A 19,999-nucleotide genomic window follows, 5' to 3' on the forward strand; every position below is an offset into this window, starting at 1 on the left:
ATTTTTCTTGAACACACCTCTTTACAAAAATTAGTATTGAACGCACCTATGTTTCAAATTCTGTATTGAACGTATCTTTCATTGTAAATAATGTTTGTTTTTATTATTTTGGTTCAAAAAGTTTTTAATTTTATTTGATATTCAGACACCAATGTGACAATGTTTTTGTGAATCACTATTATTTAAGTAAAATTTAATTGTTTTTGAATATTTTGGCACTTTGTGTAATTTTATATTAATAATTTTTGTATGTCTATAGCACGCTAAGTTTTTCTACGTCTATAGCACGCTGGTAACCGCCGCCGCGGCACCCTTTTATTCTATACAATTTCAAATTATGCCAGGGATTTTTGCCTGTGACATAAATTGAATGTTAACCGCCGATTTAGAGTTTTTGTTTTTGAGTAATTGATACTGTAAATACTAATAATTACTAAGCACGTCTTTTCGCTTTAAGTTAACACGATAGATTGTGTGAAATAAATGGGTTCAATCTTGAAACCCTTATTTTAGACAATTTGATTTCTTTGAAGCCTTTTGAGACAGTTGGGATTTTTTACCAAATTTTCCACGACACAGACTTTTAGAGATGCAAAACTGAGGTTAAAAGAAATAATTCCATGAAATACATAAGGTTTCTTTGCAAAATCTGCCGATGGTTAGACTAGTATATAAGTGAAATAGATTCTCAAATTTATAGCAAATTTAAAAACTTTCGAACTTGATTAAAGTGAACGATTTAAAAATTTCTTTTGGTTCCAGTACAACAAGCTGTAATATACCCTATAGGTGTGGTTTGCACAGGTACAAGTTTATGGGACTTAATATCCTTTGGCAGCATACGTTTGCCTCTTTTCAGCTTTTTAAATTTTTTTTATGTCTCATACTAAATGTACGCAATATTTGAAATATTTTCGTGTATGAATTAAAGTAATTTTAATAATTTAGTATGTAAATTGTTTTCAAAGGCAGTATTTTCACTTATTGAAGGGAAAAATGCTACATTACAAACCAATGGTTTGATCCAATTTTTGAAAAGACAATGCCGCAATATTTAGATCTTTTATTTCATACAACCAACTTTTCATTCTTGTATTTTTTATATTTGCATAAATTAGTACATATCCTCGTAAGTTTTACTTTTTTAAATTATTTATAGTTGCCTATTTAGAACATAATTTTTGCAAACCAGTGCATTTCTGTATTTTCTTTACCCATCTGATTTCTTGTACAACTCTTTAAGTATTAATTTTTGAATTTTTGTTCTTATTTTCAGTTTTTTTGGTGGTGTTAAAAGCTTCATGAAAGGGTGCAAACTCATTAAATAAAAGTGATCATCATCATGACGTGCAACATTTACTCCAGAATTGATGTCTTCAACAGGAGTATGCAAATTACCATTATTGTGGTCTAATGGCAAATTAAAATCTCTTGAAATTGATGTTAATAATATATCCTTTACTGAAGTATTGCAATTTTGTGGAATTTTATTTCTCGATAAATCTAAAGTTTCATCAATTTTTTCTATTTGTTTGGATTTTTTGAAGGTATTTGAAGACTCTGTTGCAAATGCTGCACATGAGAGTAAATTATTGTTGACTGATATATTGCCACCTTCTTTTAATTCATTTGAAAGTTCTTGCTGCTTTCTTTTATAGCTTACACTATGTGTTTCTGAATCATCCGGATTATCATCAGACCCTTCTGCAAAATTTGAAACTATAACATCATGTATATCAGGTTCAACAACACATTCTTCATTATATCCATTTAAAGCGTCATCGCAAGGTTGAGACGCGCCTCCATAATTTACACCACGTTGACGCATATGATTAACTAAAATAAAATCGACACAAAATTTAATAAGATATTATTAAATATGTATATATTTTATACATATTTTTTAACATTGATTGTGATTTACGTGCTTGAAAAAAATATACATACATATGTAAATAGGTAAAATAAAATTACGCTATTAACAATTTCTACATTAACTAAACATTCAAATATTTTGTTCATAATGGCATCAATGACATAAACAACAGATAATTGTTAAAAGCTCATTATACTTACCTAAAAATTGTAATGCTAGAAAATGATTCCATTTTGCCTGATGACATTCCGGTTGAAAAGCCAACTGACCATCAGAATTTCTTGGTATACGTTTAAACTCAACACGAAAGTTATCCCTTAAACCTTTCCACTTGGCTTTCAGCAACTTTGCTATATTGAATCGAAAAAAAAATTAAATAAATTCCTATTTTGTAGACAAAAGAACATTACGAAAGCATAAACTAAAAATTTGTTACTAAGTATAGAAATTTCAGATTAACATAAATCAACACTCGTCAAATTTAATAAAATTTTTCGAATTTGTTGGTTTAAAATTTAGAATAAAACAATTCTTGTATTTTTAACTACCTTGAACGAAAGTTTCGGGCTATATTAAGATTCGTAAGAAGTCTAATATGATGATCTTAATAAATACAACCTTTTTCTTAATTTAATTTTATTTAATAAGTATTTATAACCTACGTATACATATGTATATATACATATACATATATTTATTAAGGAATGAACTAACTTCTTTGACAATTTCAAATTACTTAATATTAATAGTATTATTTAAAAAAATTTTATTACTTGCTATAATTCTGCTAATAATTTTTATTAGTGGTTTTAGCTCTTAGCGTAAAGTTGCACTTGATTGTTAGTCAAGTTAAGCTACACATTTCATACCAAAAAAAAAATTTTTTTACATAAGTGTTTTATATGTGCATACATATAAAATAATTATTTTCAGATCACTGTCAAGAAAATTCCAAGAGAACTTATGAATTAATGTACGCGACGTGGTCACAAACATAAAACTACGAAAGGATTCAGTTTATAGAATCTAATATTTCCTTAAGGTTGATCAATCGATTACACTCCTGATCGATTGGAGACTTTGAAAACATTAAATTGATAATAAAACGCAAAGGATTTATAAAAATATAAGTTTACTATGTCTTAACGTACATGTATGTATGTATGTACGTACGTATTACAATAAAAAGTTACCAAAAGCATTTAGAGATTTATCCTTGAACTAATTTCGAATACCAGTAATATGTTACACATATATATGTATGTACATAATGTATGTATTTTTATCAATAATAATGAACATATCGCATTTCAATGCTATATAAGAAACATAAATACGTTCATGTACAATATGTACCTCCTGCAACGCTTCCAAAAATTAACAAAATTTGTTAAACAAAAAAATCCTAAAATTATTGCATAATACTTTTAATAACCGCTACCAAAAGTGAAAATTTATCTTAAAAAAAAGGTTTTTGGTCACCTTTTACCATATTTACTTAAGTTCACAAAAAATTTGATTTAATAGCAAACGCCTGGTAGCGCTACTTCGGCTACAGAAAATTTAGCGCATTAACTAAATGCGCGATATCATATGTCATTGTGTATGTCATTACTGTTTTTTGGTGTCTGATTTGATTCGAGTTGAAAACGTTATATTTGTGCTTCCCACTTTTTCTAATTCAGCTTCAATTGAAGTCCTCGAAGAGTTCTTGAAGATCTTTTTATCAAATCTTCGAAATGCAGATTTTTTTTTTAAAAAATATTTGGGCTATTATTTTTGGCAACACTGCTTTCAATATACATACATACATTTTAATTTTAGTACGTACATGCTAGGTGGGTATCTACTTATTTTGTTTCTCTTTTATCTACTGAATATGCGCCATAAAATCGCGCGCTCACTAAAAGTATAGGGGAAATATAATATACTTTTTTAATGTTAAACCTTTTTTTTTCGTTTTTCTTTCTTTTAACACGCTAAATCGCTTTCAAGTTTCATACACAAATCACGCTAAAACTTTTCTAAAAAAATTATTCTATATTCATTAGCCGCGTTATTTTTTCTGCTGTTAATGTTATTTTGATTTTTTAATATTATTAAGTTCAAAAAGACCATAACACTAAACACATTTTTCTTATTTACCGGGTAACTTATGAATTTTGCTCAATTCTTGCCACGTCTCCTCGAGGAAATACTTATTACAATGATAATTTCTGTTCCAAATAGCAGGTCTTGCTTCGATATCCTTAATAAATTGCTCAATATTCAATACAATTGCTGTTTTAGACGGAGCCATTATTCAAATACTTAAATAACTTATATTTAAAGTATGTTTTTAATTATATTAAAGTTAAAATAGTTCCAATACATGAAAATCCGACAAATGCTTCATTAAAACTTGAAGGAATTTGAAATTTTAAAAAAAAATGTCCGTTGCTATTGCTTTCTGTGGTAAATCAATCTTAAGCAAAAAAAAACAGGCGACCTTATCGCCAACACAATCCTCGCTCGACTAAAGAAGCTAAGGGGAAGCATACATATATAAAAATTACAAAATTTATGATTTTATTTTTTTTTATATAATTTTTATGTACATGTTTTCATATAGAAACGCTTTTCAAATCCAGAGAGAATAGCACATCTAAGCAACAAAAAAATAATTCAAGAATAGGCAGGAACAAAAATATTGCAAATGTTATCATATAATGATAGGATAGTAGAATATGAAATTAGTATGTAATAATAAACAAAACCACAAAACTGCTTAAAATCAAAAACAAGAACAGTGAAAAGCAAAAATAAGAAACGAATGCCACTATACAACGCTCGCATCTGCCCAGCAATAACAAAAAAAATAAAAACAACAAAAATGCAAACTGAATGTGAAACATACGAAGGCGAACAAAAAGGCAAAAGGAACAACATTATATATTGTCACAAAGTAATTTTCCTCTTGATATTTTATATACTTGTATATGTATTTGCTTTACAAATAAAAAATGACTATTCTCAACAACACAATAGCAGAGTTGCCGTTTTGGAATATTTTTTCTAAAATTTAATTATTGGATTATGTTTGAATGAATCTTTCAAATTGGTTTGTTTTCTGAAAAAAATTTTCTTCACAAAATATCATTTGGCTTTTCTTGTAGATATATTTTTTTGGATATTGAGTAAATATAAATTTTTTTATATATGTAATTTACGAAAAGGATTTTTTTTTGGTTTTCAAAACGCAACCATTAAATATTGCGAACTTCTTTAATTTTGAACATTTTCCCGAAAAAAATATAGGAAAAGGTTCTCATTCTGTCAAATATTGAAAAGTTCTTATTCTGTCAAAAATTGACACTTAAATTGTCAAATATTTTACATGTCTCCGACTAGTCACAATACTTATAAGTCATATGCTATAACAAGTTTGAAAAAACTACAAAAATATATGTGAAATGAATTTTTTTTTCTTCGAAGTGGTTTAAAATTTTTTCCTGAGTGGCAACCCTGCTCTATACCTATGTCGACGTTTTTTTATTTTTGTTGTTGGTAAACTTATCTTGTATAACTACCGTGCATGCTCGCTGTAACTCGCTTTTGACTATAAATTGCTAAATATAATTTTGTGTATCCTCTTTTAGTTAATTTTTGCTTCTGATTTCAATATTTCTCTTTACAACTTGGTAAAATTCCTCGTTATTGAAAAAAAATATCAATTTTTATGCACACAAACATATGTACGTGTGTTTGCAAATTTGTTACATAAATTCCTATTTATCTAAACTTAATTATACGTGAGTTATATGTATATATGTACATACATAAACGTATATAAATTAATATTTACGTATTCTTTTATATTTACGATTTGTGTTATTCTAAGTTAAATTATCAAAATTTTATATTGTTTTTATGTATAGTATATTTTTCTGAGAAGGCAATTACTATCAATAACTTCATTTTTACTATGTAAAAATATTTTCCTTTTTTTACTTTATGTTGTTTGACAAAAAATGATTTAAAAATTTTTTTTTGACTTATGATGTTTTGCAAAAGCTTTTCTTTAAACCCAAAGCTGTAAAAATTTTATAATTGATAGTAAGAAAATATTATCGTAAAAATTCTCTTGTTTAAAATAAATATTTGACAATAAATAGCGCTGAATGCTAAATATAATAATAATTATATTATAACATAGTTTACAGGGAAATTAAGTCCGTAAATATTCTAGATTTTAAATTTCACCAAAATTATAAAACGTAAACAAATATATGTGGTTTCACATAATTTAAGAGAGAAAAATTTGGAAAACCTGCCAAATTGGTTCGTCTTTATAAACATTTAGAAGAAAACGGAAAGAAAAATTTAAGCTGAGCAACGGCGCTTAACAAATTGTTCAAGAAGAAGAGGGAAATCATATATGAAATATTAATATGGAAAGAAGAATAAGATTACGTACTTTAAACACTCATATAACTTGCAAAATATGTGGAGGCTACTTCATTGATGCAACCACAGTCACTGAATGTTTACATACATGTAAGTCTCGAGAGTATTTAATTTTATATATCGGGAATTTGAATTGAATATTTTTCAAAACAAAGTTTTTATTGAAAAAATTAAACACACAACATAATTTTAGTTTGCAAAAGTTGTTTAGTAAAACACTTGGAAGAAAAGAAAACTTGTCCGACATGCGAGAATGTTATTCATCAGTCACATCCATTGCAATATATAAGTTTTTGTATTAAGTATATAAACTAGTACCGAATCTGCAAGAAAGTGCGTTGATATATTTTGCATTTTAATATGAACTTTTTGAAAAGAAATATTTCTTTTTAGATGAAATGAAGAGGGAAAGAGATTTTTATAGAAGTCGTAATATAGCTTGTCCAAAAGATTTACTACAGAATCATGAAGATGATGATGACAAGGTTAATGAAGCACATGCTGAATCCGGCTATCATAGTTTAGATGAGCTAGTTAATGTTTGTTTAGAGTGTAGTAGTAACAATTTAAAAAATTTGCAATGAAGGTTTTCTAGGTGTAGTTCTCAATCAACTATCACTCATTTAAAGAAATTTTTAGCAAAAAAAAGTTTTAAATGGAATAGAAAAATATAGAGAGGTATAAATCTTTTTCAATATCAAAATAGGCATAACAAATCTCAATGACCAATGATTTGAGACCTTGAAAACGTGAAAGTATGTGAATTAAAATTAGCACTTTGTGCAGAAAATCGCGAATATATATATGTACGCATTTAAATTTATTGTCAAGTTTTATTTTAGTTAAAATAAATTTAAGGGCTCTTTGAAAATTAATATAATTGAGAATTGACATATTCTGTTTTGCCTAATATTTTGAAATATTTGTGAAATTTCAAATAATTATTTATTTTTTAGATTGATATTTTATGCAATGAAGAACTTTTGGGTAAAAATCATACATTAAAATTTGTATATGTTACCCGACGGCGTTTTTTAAATTGTTTTTAAAAATAAATATAGTGATCAATATAATGTATAACTCAGAATATTAAGGCAAAATAATATAAGTTTAAGATATATTCATGTATATTAATGAATTTAATGTACAAAGTGGTCCGTAACTGGTGTTAAAGCATTCGTGGGGTGATTCCTCAGATACTCGTGTTTTAATCAATTATTTTTGTACCAATAGTAGCATTTTAAATTAAGTTTTTTAATAATCACTTGAAAATAAAAAAAATTACATTAATTTCGTTTAGTTTTACAATTTATATTTTATAATATTAAACATAAAGCTTAAAAAAACAAAATTTTTATTTGCAAATAATAATGTTTTCATTTTGAAAAATAAAAATGCAAATTTTTTGAATGATGAAACGGGTTAGTACGTTTCCAATTTTTATATCTTTCAAAATGTGAGTAATTTAAGGAAGATTTTTTTCGTGCTTTCGTTCTAATTTTGGAATTTTAATTTTTTATATTATTTTGCCAATTTTTTCGAAAACTTTACTTGTTTTTTTTTAGTATAATTATTATAAAACCAATCCATATGTATTTTATTTGAATCTAACAGACTATGTTTGTGCTTGGATTCTATGATTCTTACAATTTATTATACTTTGCTTTTTTATTGACAGCTACATAAACATAAATTACTTTGTGTGCATTTATTTTGTGGTCGTTTATACCTCACTAAAAAATATGGGAAAATATTAATAAAAAGTTAGAATACGTACACATACATAAGTGTGAATGTAATAAAGGCATTAAAATTGTAAAACTTACATATTTTAAAAGCTTTTTAAGTATGAAATCCCTTTTGTTTTTTAAAATGGATATGTATGCAAATAAAATACATATGGACGTGTCTAATTTATAGCTTAAATTTGTTGGTCATTTAGTGAATATGTAGATAAACACATACATATACACTAAACGATCAGTAAAATAAAATTTGAAGAAAAAAAATCAATATGAAATGTGTTTAACACATACATTTGGTTTGACACGAAACCGCGCAAATATAAACATGTTGCAAATAAAATTATTAGAACATGTTTATAATTTGTTGACAGAAGATTTAGTATGTCAAAATATTTTTATTTTAGTGTTCAGTGTGGACATATATTGTAAAGTAAAAACGCAGTATTATATATGAAAGCGTTAAAAAATATGGCCCAAATTATTAAGCTGATTATACTCAAAACATATATTTTATAGTTGGTATTGATTATGATACAAATTCTCCAGGTGTGAATATCAATACTTGACAATAGATAGCGCTGAGCGCTGCACGTCATATTGGAAAAAAACTTATTAGATTATATTATGAAGATTTGATGGATTTACTTAAGCGGGAAGGAAATTTTTTAGCGGCAAAAACACTTTTTGATTGAAAAAATTAAACTGAGCAACTGCGCTTAACAAATTGTTCAAGAAGAAGAGGGAAATCATATATGAAATATTAATATGGAAAGAAGAATAAGATTACGTACTTTAAACACTCATATAACTTGCAAAATATGTGGAGGCTACTTCATTGATGCAACCACAGTCACTGAATGTTTACATACATGTAAGTCTCGAGAGTATTTAATTTTATATATCGGGAATTTGAATTGAATATTTTTCAAAACAAAGTTTTTATTGAAAAAATTAAACACACAACATAATTTTAGTTTGCAAAAGTTGTTTAGTAAAACACTTGGAAGAAAAGAAAACTTGTCCGACATGCGAGAATGTTATTCATCAGTCACATCCATTGCAATATATAAGTTTTTGTATTAAGTATATAAACTAGTACCGAATCTGCAAGAAAGTGCGTTGATATATTTTGCATTTTAATATGAACTTTTTGAAAAGAAATATTTCTTTTTAGATGAAATGAAGAGGGAAAGAGATTTTTATAGAAGTCGTAATATAGCTTGTCCAAAAGATTTACTACAGAATCATGAAGATGATGATGACAAGGTTAATGAAGCACATGCTGAATCCGGCTATCATAGTTTAGATGAGCTAGTTAATGTTTGTTTAGAGTGTAGTAGTAACAATTTAAAAAATTTGCAATGAAGGTTTTCTAGGTGTAGTTCTCAATCAACTATCACTCATTTAAAGAAATTTTTAGCAAAAAAAAGTTTTAAATGGAATAGAAAAATATAGAGAGGTATAAATCTTTTTCAATATCAAAATAGGCATAACAAATCTCAATGACCAATGATTTGAGACCTTGAAAACGTGAAAGTATGTGAATTAAAATTAGCACTTTGTGCAGAAAATCGCGAATATATATATGTACGCATTTAAATTTATTGTCAAGTTTTATTTTAGTTAAAATAAATTTAAGGGCTCTTTGAAAATTAATATAATTGAGAATTGACATATTCTGTTTTGCCTAATATTTTGAAATATTTGTGAAATTTCAAATAATTATTTATTTTTTAGATTGATATTTTATGCAATGAAGAACTTTTGGGTAAAAATCATACATTAAAATTTGTATATGTTACCCGACGGCGTTTTTTAAATTGTTTTTAAAAATAAATATAGTGATCAATATAATGTATAACTCAGAATATTAAGGCAAAATAATATAAGTTTAAGATATATTCATGTATATTAATGAATTTAATGTACAAAGTGGTCCGTAACTGGTGTTAAAGCATTCGTGGGGTGATTCCTCAGATACTCGTGTTTTAATCAATTATTTTTGTACCAATAGTAGCATTTTAAATTAAGTTTTTTAATAATCACTTGAAAATAAAAAAAATTACATTAATTTCGTTTAGTTTTACAATTTATATTTTATAATATTAAACATAAAGCTTAAAAAAACAAAATTTTTATTTGCAAATAATAATGTTTTCATTTTGAAAAATAAAAATGCAAATTTTTTGAATGATGAAACGGGTTAGTACGTTTCCAATTTTTATATCTTTCAAAATGTGAGTAATTTAAGGAAGATTTTTTTCGTGCTTTCGTTCTAATTTTGGAATTTTAATTTTTTATATTATTTTGCCAATTTTTTCGAAAACTTTACTTGTTTTTTTTTAGTATAATTATTATAAAACCAATCCATATGTATTTTATTTGAATCTAACAGACTATGTTTGTGCTTGGATTCTATGATTCTTACAATTTATTATACTTTGCTTTTTTATTGACAGCTACATAAACATAAATTACTTTGTGTGCATTTATTTTGTGGTCGTTTATACCTCACTAAAAAATATGGGAAAATATTAATAAAAAGTTAGAATACGTACACATACATAAGTGTGAATGTAATAAAGGCATTAAAATTGTAAAACTTACATATTTTAAAAGCTTTTTAAGTATGAAATCCCTTTTGTTTTTTAAAATGGATATGTATGCAAATAAAATACATATGGACGTGTCTAATTTATAGCTTAAATTTGTTGGTCATTTAGTGAATATGTAGATAAACACATACATATACACTAAACGATCAGTAAAATAAAATTTGAAGAAAAAAAATCAATATGAAATGTGTTTAACACATACATTTGGTTTGACACGAAACCGCGCAAATATAAACATGTTGCAAATAAAATTATTAGAACATGTTTATAATTTGTTGACAGAAGATTTAGTATGTCAAAATATTTTTATTTTAGTGTTCAGTGTGGACATATATTGTAAAGTAAAAACGCAGTATTATATATGAAAGCGTTAAAAAATATGGCCCAAATTATTAAGCTGATTATACTCAAAACATATATTTTATAGTTGGTATTGATTATGATACAAATTCTCCAGGTGTGAATATCAATACTTGACAATAGATAGCGCTGAGCGCTGCACGTCATATTGGAAAAAAACTTATTAGATTATATTATGAAGATTTGATGGATTTACTTAAGCGGGAAGGAAATTTTTTAGCGGCAAAAACACTTTTTGATTGAAAAAATTAAACTGAGCAACTGCGCTTAACAAATTGTTCAAGAAGAAGAGGGAAATCATATATGAAATATTAATATGGAAAGAAGAATAAGATTACGTACTTTAAACACTCATATAACTTGCAAAATATGTGGAGGCTACTTCATTGATGCAACCACAGTCACTGAATGTTTACATACATGTAAGTCTCGAGAGTATTTAATTTTATATATCGGGAATTTGAATTGAATATTTTTCAAAACAAAGTTTTTATTGAAAAAATTAAACACACAACATAATTTTAGTTTGCAAAAGTTGTTTAGTAAAACACTTGGAAGAAAAGAAAACTTGTCCGACATGCGAGAATGTTATTCATCAGTCACATCCATTGCAATATATAAGTTTTTGTATTAAGTATATAAACTAGTACCGAATCTGCAAGAAAGTGCGTTGATATATTTTGCATTTTAATATGAACTTTTTGAAAAGAAATATTTCTTTTTAGATGAAATGAAGAGGGAAAGAGATTTTTATAGAAGTCGTAATATAGCTTGTCCAAAAGATTTACTACAGAATCATGAAGATGATGATGACAAGGTTAATGAAGCACATGCTGAATCCGGCTATCATAGTTTAGATGAGCTAGTTAATGTTTGTTTAGAGTGTAGTAGTAACAATTTAAAAAATTTGCAATGAAGGTTTTCTAGGTGTAGTTCTCAATCAACTATCACTCATTTAAAGAAATTTTTAGCAAAAAAAAGTTTTAAATGGAATAGAAAAATATAGAGAGGTATAAATCTTTTTCAATATCAAAATAGGCATAACAAATCTCAATGACCAATGATTTGAGACCTTGAAAACGTGAAAGTATGTGAATTAAAATTAGCACTTTGTGCAGAAAATCGCGAATATATATATGTACGCATTTAAATTTATTGTCAAGTTTTATTTTAGTTAAAATAAATTTAAGGGCTCTTTGAAAATTAATATAATTGAGAATTGACATATTCTGTTTTGCCTAATATTTTGAAATATTTGTGAAATTTCAAATAATTATTTATTTTTTAGATTGATATTTTATGCAATGAAGAACTTTTGGGTAAAAATCATACATTAAAATTTGTATATGTTACCCGACGGCGTTTTTTAAATTGTTTTTAAAAATAAATATAGTGATCAATATAATGTATAACTCAGAATATTAAGGCAAAATAATATAAGTTTAAGATATATTCATGTATATTAATGAATTTAATGTACAAAGTGGTCCGTAACTGGTGTTAAAGCATTCGTGGGGTGATTCCTCAGATACTCGTGTTTTAATCAATTATTTTTGTACCAATAGTAGCATTTTAAATTAAGTTTTTTAATAATCACTTGAAAATAAAAAAAATTACATTAATTTCGTTTAGTTTTACAATTTATATTTTATAATATTAAACATAAAGCTTAAAAAAACAAAATTTTTATTTGCAAATAATAATGTTTTCATTTTGAAAAATAAAAATGCAAATTTTTTGAATGATGAAACGGGTTAGTACGTTTCCAATTTTTATATCTTTCAAAATGTGAGTAATTTAAGGAAGATTTTTTTCGTGCTTTCGTTCTAATTTTGGAATTTTAATTTTTTATATTATTTTGCCAATTTTTTCGAAAACTTTACTTGTTTTTTTTTAGTATAATTATTATAAAACCAATCCATATGTATTTTATTTGAATCTAACAGACTATGTTTGTGCTTGGATTCTATGATTCTTACAATTTATTATACTTTGCTTTTTTATTGACAGCTACATAAACATAAATTACTTTGTGTGCATTTATTTTGTGGTCGTTTATACCTCACTAAAAAATATGGGAAAATATTAATAAAAAGTTAGAATACGTACACATACATAAGTGTGAATGTAATAAAGGCATTAAAATTGTAAAACTTACATATTTTAAAAGCTTTTTAAGTATGAAATCCCTTTTGTTTTTTAAAATGGATATGTATGCAAATAAAATACATATGGACGTGTCTAATTTATAGCTTAAATTTGTTGGTCATTTAGTGAATATGTAGATAAACACATACATATACACTAAACGATCAGTAAAATAAAATTTGAAGAAAAAAAATCAATATGAAATGTGTTTAACACATACATTTGGTTTGACACGAAACCGCGCAAATATAAACATGTTGCAAATAAAATTATTAGAACATGTTTATAATTTGTTGACAGAAGATTTAGTATGTCAAAATATTTTTATTTTAGTGTTCAGTGTGGACATATATTGTAAAGTAAAAACGCAGTATTATATATGAAAGCGTTAAAAAATATGGCCCAAATTATTAAGCTGATTATACTCAAAACATATATTTTATAGTTGGTATTGATTATGATACAAATTCTCCAGGTGTGAATATCAATACTTGACAATAGATAGCGCTGAGCGCTGCACGTCATATTGGAAAAAAACTTATTAGATTATATTATGAAGATTTGATGGATTTACTTAAGCGGGAAGGAAATTTTTTAGCGGCAAAAACACTTTTTGATTGAAAAAATTAAACTGAGCAACTGCGCTTAACAAATTGTTCAAGAAGAAGAGGGAAATCATATATGAAATATTAATATGGAAAGAAGAATAAGATTACGTACTTTAAACACTCATATAACTTGCAAAATATGTGGAGGCTACTTCATTGATGCAACCACAGTCACTGAATGTTTACATACATGTAAGTCTCGAGAGTATTTAATTTTATATATCGGGAATTTGAATTGAATATTTTTCAAAACAAAGTTTTTATTGAAAAAATTAAACACACAACATAATTTTAGTTTGCAAAAGTTGTTTAGTAAAACACTTGGAAGAAAAGAAAACTTGTCCGACATGCGAGAATGTTATTCATCAGTCACATCCATTGCAATATATAAGTTTTTGTATTAAGTATATAAACTAGTACCGAATCTGCAAGAAAGTGCGTTGATATATTTTGCATTTTAATATGAACTTTTTGAAAAGAAATATTTCTTTTTAGATGAAATGAAGAGGGAAAGAGATTTTTATAGAAGTCGTAATATAGCTTGTCCAAAAGATTTACTACAGAATCATGAAGATGATGATGACAAGGTTAATGAAGCACATGCTGAATCCGGCTATCATAGTTTAGATGAGCTAGTTAATGTTTGTTTAGAGTGTAGTAGTAACAATTTAAAAAATTTGCAATGAAGGTTTTCTAGGTGTAGTTCTCAATCAACTATCACTCATTTAAAGAAATTTTTAGCAAAAAAAAGTTTTAAATGGAATAGAAAAATATAGAGAGGTATAAATCTTTTTCAATATCAAAATAGGCATAACAAATCTCAATGACCAATGATTTGAGACCTTGAAAACGTGAAAGTATGTGAATTAAAATTAGCACTTTGTGCAGAAAATCGCGAATATATATATGTACGCATTTAAATTTATTGTCAAGTTTTATTTTAGTTAAAATAAATTTAAGGGCTCTTTGAAAATTAATATAATTGAGAATTGACATATTCTGTTTTGCCTAATATTTTGAAATATTTGTGAAATTTCAAATAATTATTTATTTTTTAGATTGATATTTTATGCAATGAAGAACTTTTGGGTAAAAATCATACATTAAAATTTGTATATGTTACCCGACGGCGTTTTTTAAATTGTTTTTAAAAATAAATATAGTGATCAATATAATGTATAACTCAGAATATTAAGGCAAAATAATATAAGTTTAAGATATATTCATGTATATTAATGAATTTAATGTACAAAGTGGTCCGTAACTGGTGTTAAAGCATTCGTGGGGTGATTCCTCAGATACTCGTGTTTTAATCAATTATTTTTGTACCAATAGTAGCATTTTAAATTAAGTTTTTTAATAATCACTTGAAAATAAAAAAAATTACATTAATTTCGTTTAGTTTTACAATTTATATTTTATAATATTAAACATAAAGCTTAAAAAAACAAAATTTTTATTTGCAAATAATAATGTTTTCATTTTGAAAAATAAAAATGCAAATTTTTTGAATGATGAAACGGGTTAGTACGTTTCCAATTTTTATATCTTTCAAAATGTGAGTAATTTAAGGAAGATTTTTTTCGTGCTTTCGTTCTAATTTTGGAATTTTAATTTTTTATATTATTTTGCCAATTTTTTCGAAAACTTTACTTGTTTTTTTTTAGTATAATTATTATAAAACCAATCCATATGTATTTTATTTGAATCTAACAGACTATGTTTGTGCTTGGATTCTATGATTCTTACAATTTATTATACTTTGCTTTTTTATTGACAGCTACATAAACATAAATTACTTTGTGTGCATTTATTTTGTGGTCGTTTATACCTCACTAAAAAATATGGGAAAATATTAATAAAAAGTTAGAATACGTACACATACATAAGTGTGAATGTAATAAAGGCATTAAAATTGTAAAACTTACATATTTTAAAAGCTTTTTAAGTATGAAATCCCTTTTGTTTTTTAAAATGGATATGTATGCAAATAAAATACATATGGACGTGTCTAATTTATAGCTTAAATTTGTTGGTCATTTAGTGAATATGTAGATAAACACATACATATACACTAAACGATCAGTAAAATAAAATTTGAAGAAAAAAAATCAATATGAAATGTGTTTAACACATACATTTGGTTTGACACGAAACCGCGCAAATATAAACATGTTGCAAATAAAATTATTAGAACATGTTTATAATTTGTTGACAGAAGATTTAGTATGTCAAAATATTTTTATTTTAGTGTTCAGTGTGGACATATATTGTAAAGTAAAAACGCAGTATTATATATGAAAGCGTTAAAAAATATGGCCCAAATTATTAAGCTGATTATACTCAAAACATATATTTTATAGTTGGTATTGATTATGATACAAATTCTCCAGGTGTGAATATCAATACTTGACAATAGATAGCGCTGAGCGCTGCACGTCATATTGGAAAAAAACTTATTAGATTATATTATGAAGATTTGATGGATTTACTTAAGCGGGAAGGAAATTTTTTAGCGGCAAAAACACTTTTTGATTGAAAAAATTAAACTGAGCAACTGCGCTTAACAAATTGTTCAAGAAGAAGAGGGAAATCATATATGAAATATTAATATGGAAAGAAGAATAAGATTACGTACTTTAAACACTCATATAACTTGCAAAATATGTGGAGGCTACTTCATTGATGCAACCACAGTCACTGAATGTTTACATACATGTAAGTCTCGAGAGTATTTAATTTTATATATCGGGAATTTGAATTGAATATTTTTCAAAACAAAGTTTTTATTGAAAAAATTAAACACACAACATAATTTTAGTTTGCAAAAGTTGTTTAGTAAAACACTTGGAAGAAAAGAAAACTTGTCCGACATGCGAGAATGTTATTCATCAGTCACATCCATTGCAATATATAAGTTTTTGTATTAAGTATATAAACTAGTACCGAATCTGCAAGAAAGTGCGTTGATATATTTTGCATTTTAATATGAACTTTTTGAAAAGAAATATTTCTTTTTAGATGAAATGAAGAGGGAAAGAGATTTTTATAGAAGTCGTAATATAGCTTGTCCAAAAGATTTACTACAGAATCATGAAGATGATGATGACAAGGTTAATGAAGCACATGCTGAATCCGGCTATCATAGTTTAGATGAGCTAGTTAATGTTTGTTTAGAGTGTAGTAGTAACAATTTAAAAAATTTGCAATGAAGGTTTTCTAGGTGTAGTTCTCAATCAACTATCACTCATTTAAAGAAATTTTTAGCAAAAAAAAGTTTTAAATGGAATAGAAAAATATAGAGAGGTATAAATCTTTTTCAATATCAAAATAGGCATAACAAATCTCAATGACCAATGATTTGAGACCTTGAAAACGTGAAAGTATGTGAATTAAAATTAGCACTTTGTGCAGAAAATCGCGAATATATATATGTACGCATTTAAATTTATTGTCAAGTTTTATTTTAGTTAAAATAAATTTAAGGGCTCTTTGAAAATTAATATAATTGAGAATTGACATATTCTGTTTTGCCTAATATTTTGAAATATTTGTGAAATTTCAAATAATTATTTATTTTTTAGATTGATATTTTATGCAATGAAGAACTTTTGGGTAAAAATCATACATTAAAATTTGTATATGTTACCCGACGGCGTTTTTTAAATTGTTTTTAAAAATAAATATAGTGATCAATATAATGTATAACTCAGAATATTAAGGCAAAATAATATAAGTTTAAGATATATTCATGTATATTAATGAATTTAATGTACAAAGTGGTCCGTAACTGGTGTTAAAGCATTCGTGGGGTGATTCCTCAGATACTCGTGTTTTAATCAATTATTTTTGTACCAATAGTAGCATTTTAAATTAAGTTTTTTAATAATCACTTGAAAATAAAAAAAATTACATTAATTTCGTTTAGTTTTACAATTTATATTTTATAATATTAAACATAAAGCTTAAAAAAACAAAATTTTTATTTGCAAATAATAATGTTTTCATTTTGAAAAATAAAAATGCAAATTTTTTGAATGATGAAACGGGTTAGTACGTTTCCAATTTTTATATCTTTCAAAATGTGAGTAATTTAAGGAAGATTTTTTTCGTGCTTTCGTTCTAATTTTGGAATTTTAATTTTTTATATTATTTTGCCAATTTTTTCGAAAACTTTACTTGTTTTTTTTTAGTATAATTATTATAAAACCAATCCATATGTATTTTATTTGAATCTAACAGACTATGTTTGTGCTTGGATTCTATGATTCTTACAATTTATTATACTTTGCTTTTTTATTGACAGCTACATAAACATAAATTACTTTGTGTGCATTTATTTTGTGGTCGTTTATACCTCACTAAAAAATATGGGAAAATATTAATAAAAAGTTAGAATACGTACACATACATAAGTGTGAATGTAATAAAGGCATTAAAATTGTAAAACTTACATATTTTAAAAGCTTTTTAAGTATGAAATCCCTTTTGTTTTTTAAAATGGATATGTATGCAAATAAAATACATATGGACGTGTCTAATTTATAGCTTAAATTTGTTGGTCATTTAGTGAATATGTAGATAAACACATACATATACACTAAACGATCAGTAAAATAAAATTTGAAGAAAAAAAATCAATATGAAATGTGTTTAACACATACATTTGGTTTGACACGAAACCGCGCAAATATAAACATGTTGCAAATAAAATTATTAGAACATGTTTATAATTTGTTGACAGAAGATTTAGTATGTCAAAATATTTTTATTTTAGTGTTCAGTGTGGACATATATTGTAAAGTAAAAACGCAGTATTATATATGAAAGCGTTAAAAAATATGGCCCAAATTATTAAGCTGATTATACTCAAAACATATATTTTATAGTTGGTATTGATTATGATACAAATTCTCCAGGTGTGAATATCAATACTTGACAATAGATAGCGCTGAGCGCTGCACGTCATATTGGAAAAAAACTTATTAGATTATATTATGAAGATTTGATGGATTTACTTAAGCGGGAAGGAAATTTTTTAGCGGCAAAAACACTTTTTGATTGAAAAAATTAAACTGAGCAACTGCGCTTAACAAATTGTTCAAGAAGAAGAGGGAAATCATATATGAAATATTAATATGGAAAGAAGAATAAGATTACGTACTTTAAACACTCATATAACTTGCAAAATATGTGGAGGCTACTTCATTGATGCAACCACAGTCACTGAATGTTTACATACATGTAAGTCTCGAGAGTATTTAATTTTATATATCGGGAATTTGAATTGAATATTTTTCAAAACAAAGTTTTTATTGAAAAAATTAAACACACAACATAATTTTAGTTTGCAAAAGTTGTTTAGTAAAACACTTGGAAGAAAAGAAAACTTGTCCGACATGCGAGAATGTTATTCATCAGTCACATCCATTGCAATATATAAGTTTTTGTATTAAGTATATAAACTAGTACCGAATCTGCAAGAAAGTGCGTTGATATATTTTGCATTTTAATATGAACTTTTTGAAAAGAAATATTTCTTTTTAGATGAAATGAAGAGGGAAAGAGATTTTTATAGAAGTCGTAATATAGCTTGTCCAAAAGATTTACTACAGAATCATGAAGATGATGATGACAAGGTTAATGAAGCACATGCTGAATCCGGCTATCATAGTTTAGATGAGCTAGTTAATGTTTGTTTAGAGTGTAGTAGTAACAATTTAAAAAATTTGCAATGAAGGTTTTCTAGGTGTAGTTCTCAATCAACTATCACTCATTTAAAGAAATTTTTAGCAAAAAAAAGTTTTAAATGGAATAGAAAAATATAGAGAGGTATAAATCTTTTTCAATATCAAAATAGGCATAACAAATCTCAATGACCAATGATTTGAGACCTTGAAAACGTGAAAGTATGTGAATTAAAATTAGCACTTTGTGCAGAAAATCGCGAATATATATATGTACGCATTTAAATTTATTGTCAAGTTTTATTTTAGTTAAAATAAATTTAAGGGCTCTTTGAAAATTAATATAATTGAGAATTGACATATTCTGTTTTGCCTAATATTTTGAAATATTTGTGAAATTTCAAATAATTATTTATTTTTTAGATTGATATTTTATGCAATGAAGAACTTTTGGGTAAAAATCATACATTAAAATTTGTATATGTTACCCGACGGCGTTTTTTAAATTGTTTTT

General features: G+C 25.9%; 1 protein-coding gene and 6 pseudogenes across 1 annotated transcript; 6 read left to right on the top strand and 1 right to left on the bottom strand.

Annotated features, from left to right (window-relative positions):
• Positions 1 to 1,192: 1,192 nt before the first annotated feature.
• LOC129613857 (uncharacterized) lies at positions 1,193 to 4,377 on the bottom strand. Its single transcript, XM_055528144.1, has 3 exons — positions 4,022 to 4,377; positions 2,077 to 2,226; positions 1,193 to 1,836 (listed from the first exon to the last, which is right to left on the bottom strand). Exons 1-3 carry the CDS (start codon positions 4,173 to 4,175, stop codon positions 1,211 to 1,213), a joined length of 930 nt encoding a protein of 309 aa, XP_055384119.1. The 5' UTR covers positions 4,176 to 4,377; the 3' UTR covers positions 1,193 to 1,210.
• Positions 4,378 to 6,076: 1,699 nt separating this feature from the next.
• LOC129613836 (polycomb group RING finger protein 3-like) lies at positions 6,077 to 7,371 on the top strand (annotated as a pseudogene).
• Positions 7,372 to 8,525: 1,154 nt separating this feature from the next.
• Positions 8,526 to 9,897, top strand: LOC129613837 (polycomb group RING finger protein 3-like; annotated as a pseudogene).
• A 1,154-nt stretch (positions 9,898 to 11,051) lies between these two features.
• LOC129613838 (polycomb group RING finger protein 3-like) lies at positions 11,052 to 12,423 on the top strand (annotated as a pseudogene).
• Positions 12,424 to 13,577: 1,154 nt separating this feature from the next.
• On the top strand, positions 13,578 to 14,949 carry LOC129613839 (polycomb group RING finger protein 3-like; annotated as a pseudogene).
• A 1,154-nt stretch (positions 14,950 to 16,103) lies between these two features.
• LOC129613841 (polycomb group RING finger protein 3-like) lies at positions 16,104 to 17,475 on the top strand (annotated as a pseudogene).
• A 1,154-nt stretch (positions 17,476 to 18,629) lies between these two features.
• On the top strand, positions 18,630 to 19,981 carry LOC129613842 (polycomb group RING finger protein 3-like; annotated as a pseudogene).
• Positions 19,982 to 19,999: the final 18 nt, after the last annotated feature.

The sequence above is a fragment of the Condylostylus longicornis genome, unplaced genomic scaffold (assembly GCF_029603195.1).
Source record: "Condylostylus longicornis isolate FDR11 unplaced genomic scaffold, ASM2960319v2 ptg000092l, whole genome shotgun sequence".
Lineage (NCBI taxonomy): Eukaryota > Metazoa > Arthropoda > Insecta > Diptera > Dolichopodidae > Condylostylus > Condylostylus longicornis.

Coding starts and splice junctions, on each gene's coding strand:
- LOC129613857 (XM_055528144.1), bottom strand. CDS start 4,175: ATGGCTCCGTCTAAAACAGCAATTGTATTGAATATTGAGCAATTTATT. Junction 2,227..4,021: donor CAAAATTCATAAGTTACCCG/GTAAATAAGAAA, acceptor GATTCAATATAG/CAAAGTTGCTGAAAGCCAAG. Junction 1,837..2,076: donor TCTAGCATTACAATTTTTAG/GTAAGTATAATG, acceptor ATTTTATTTTAG/TTAATCATATGCGTCAACGT.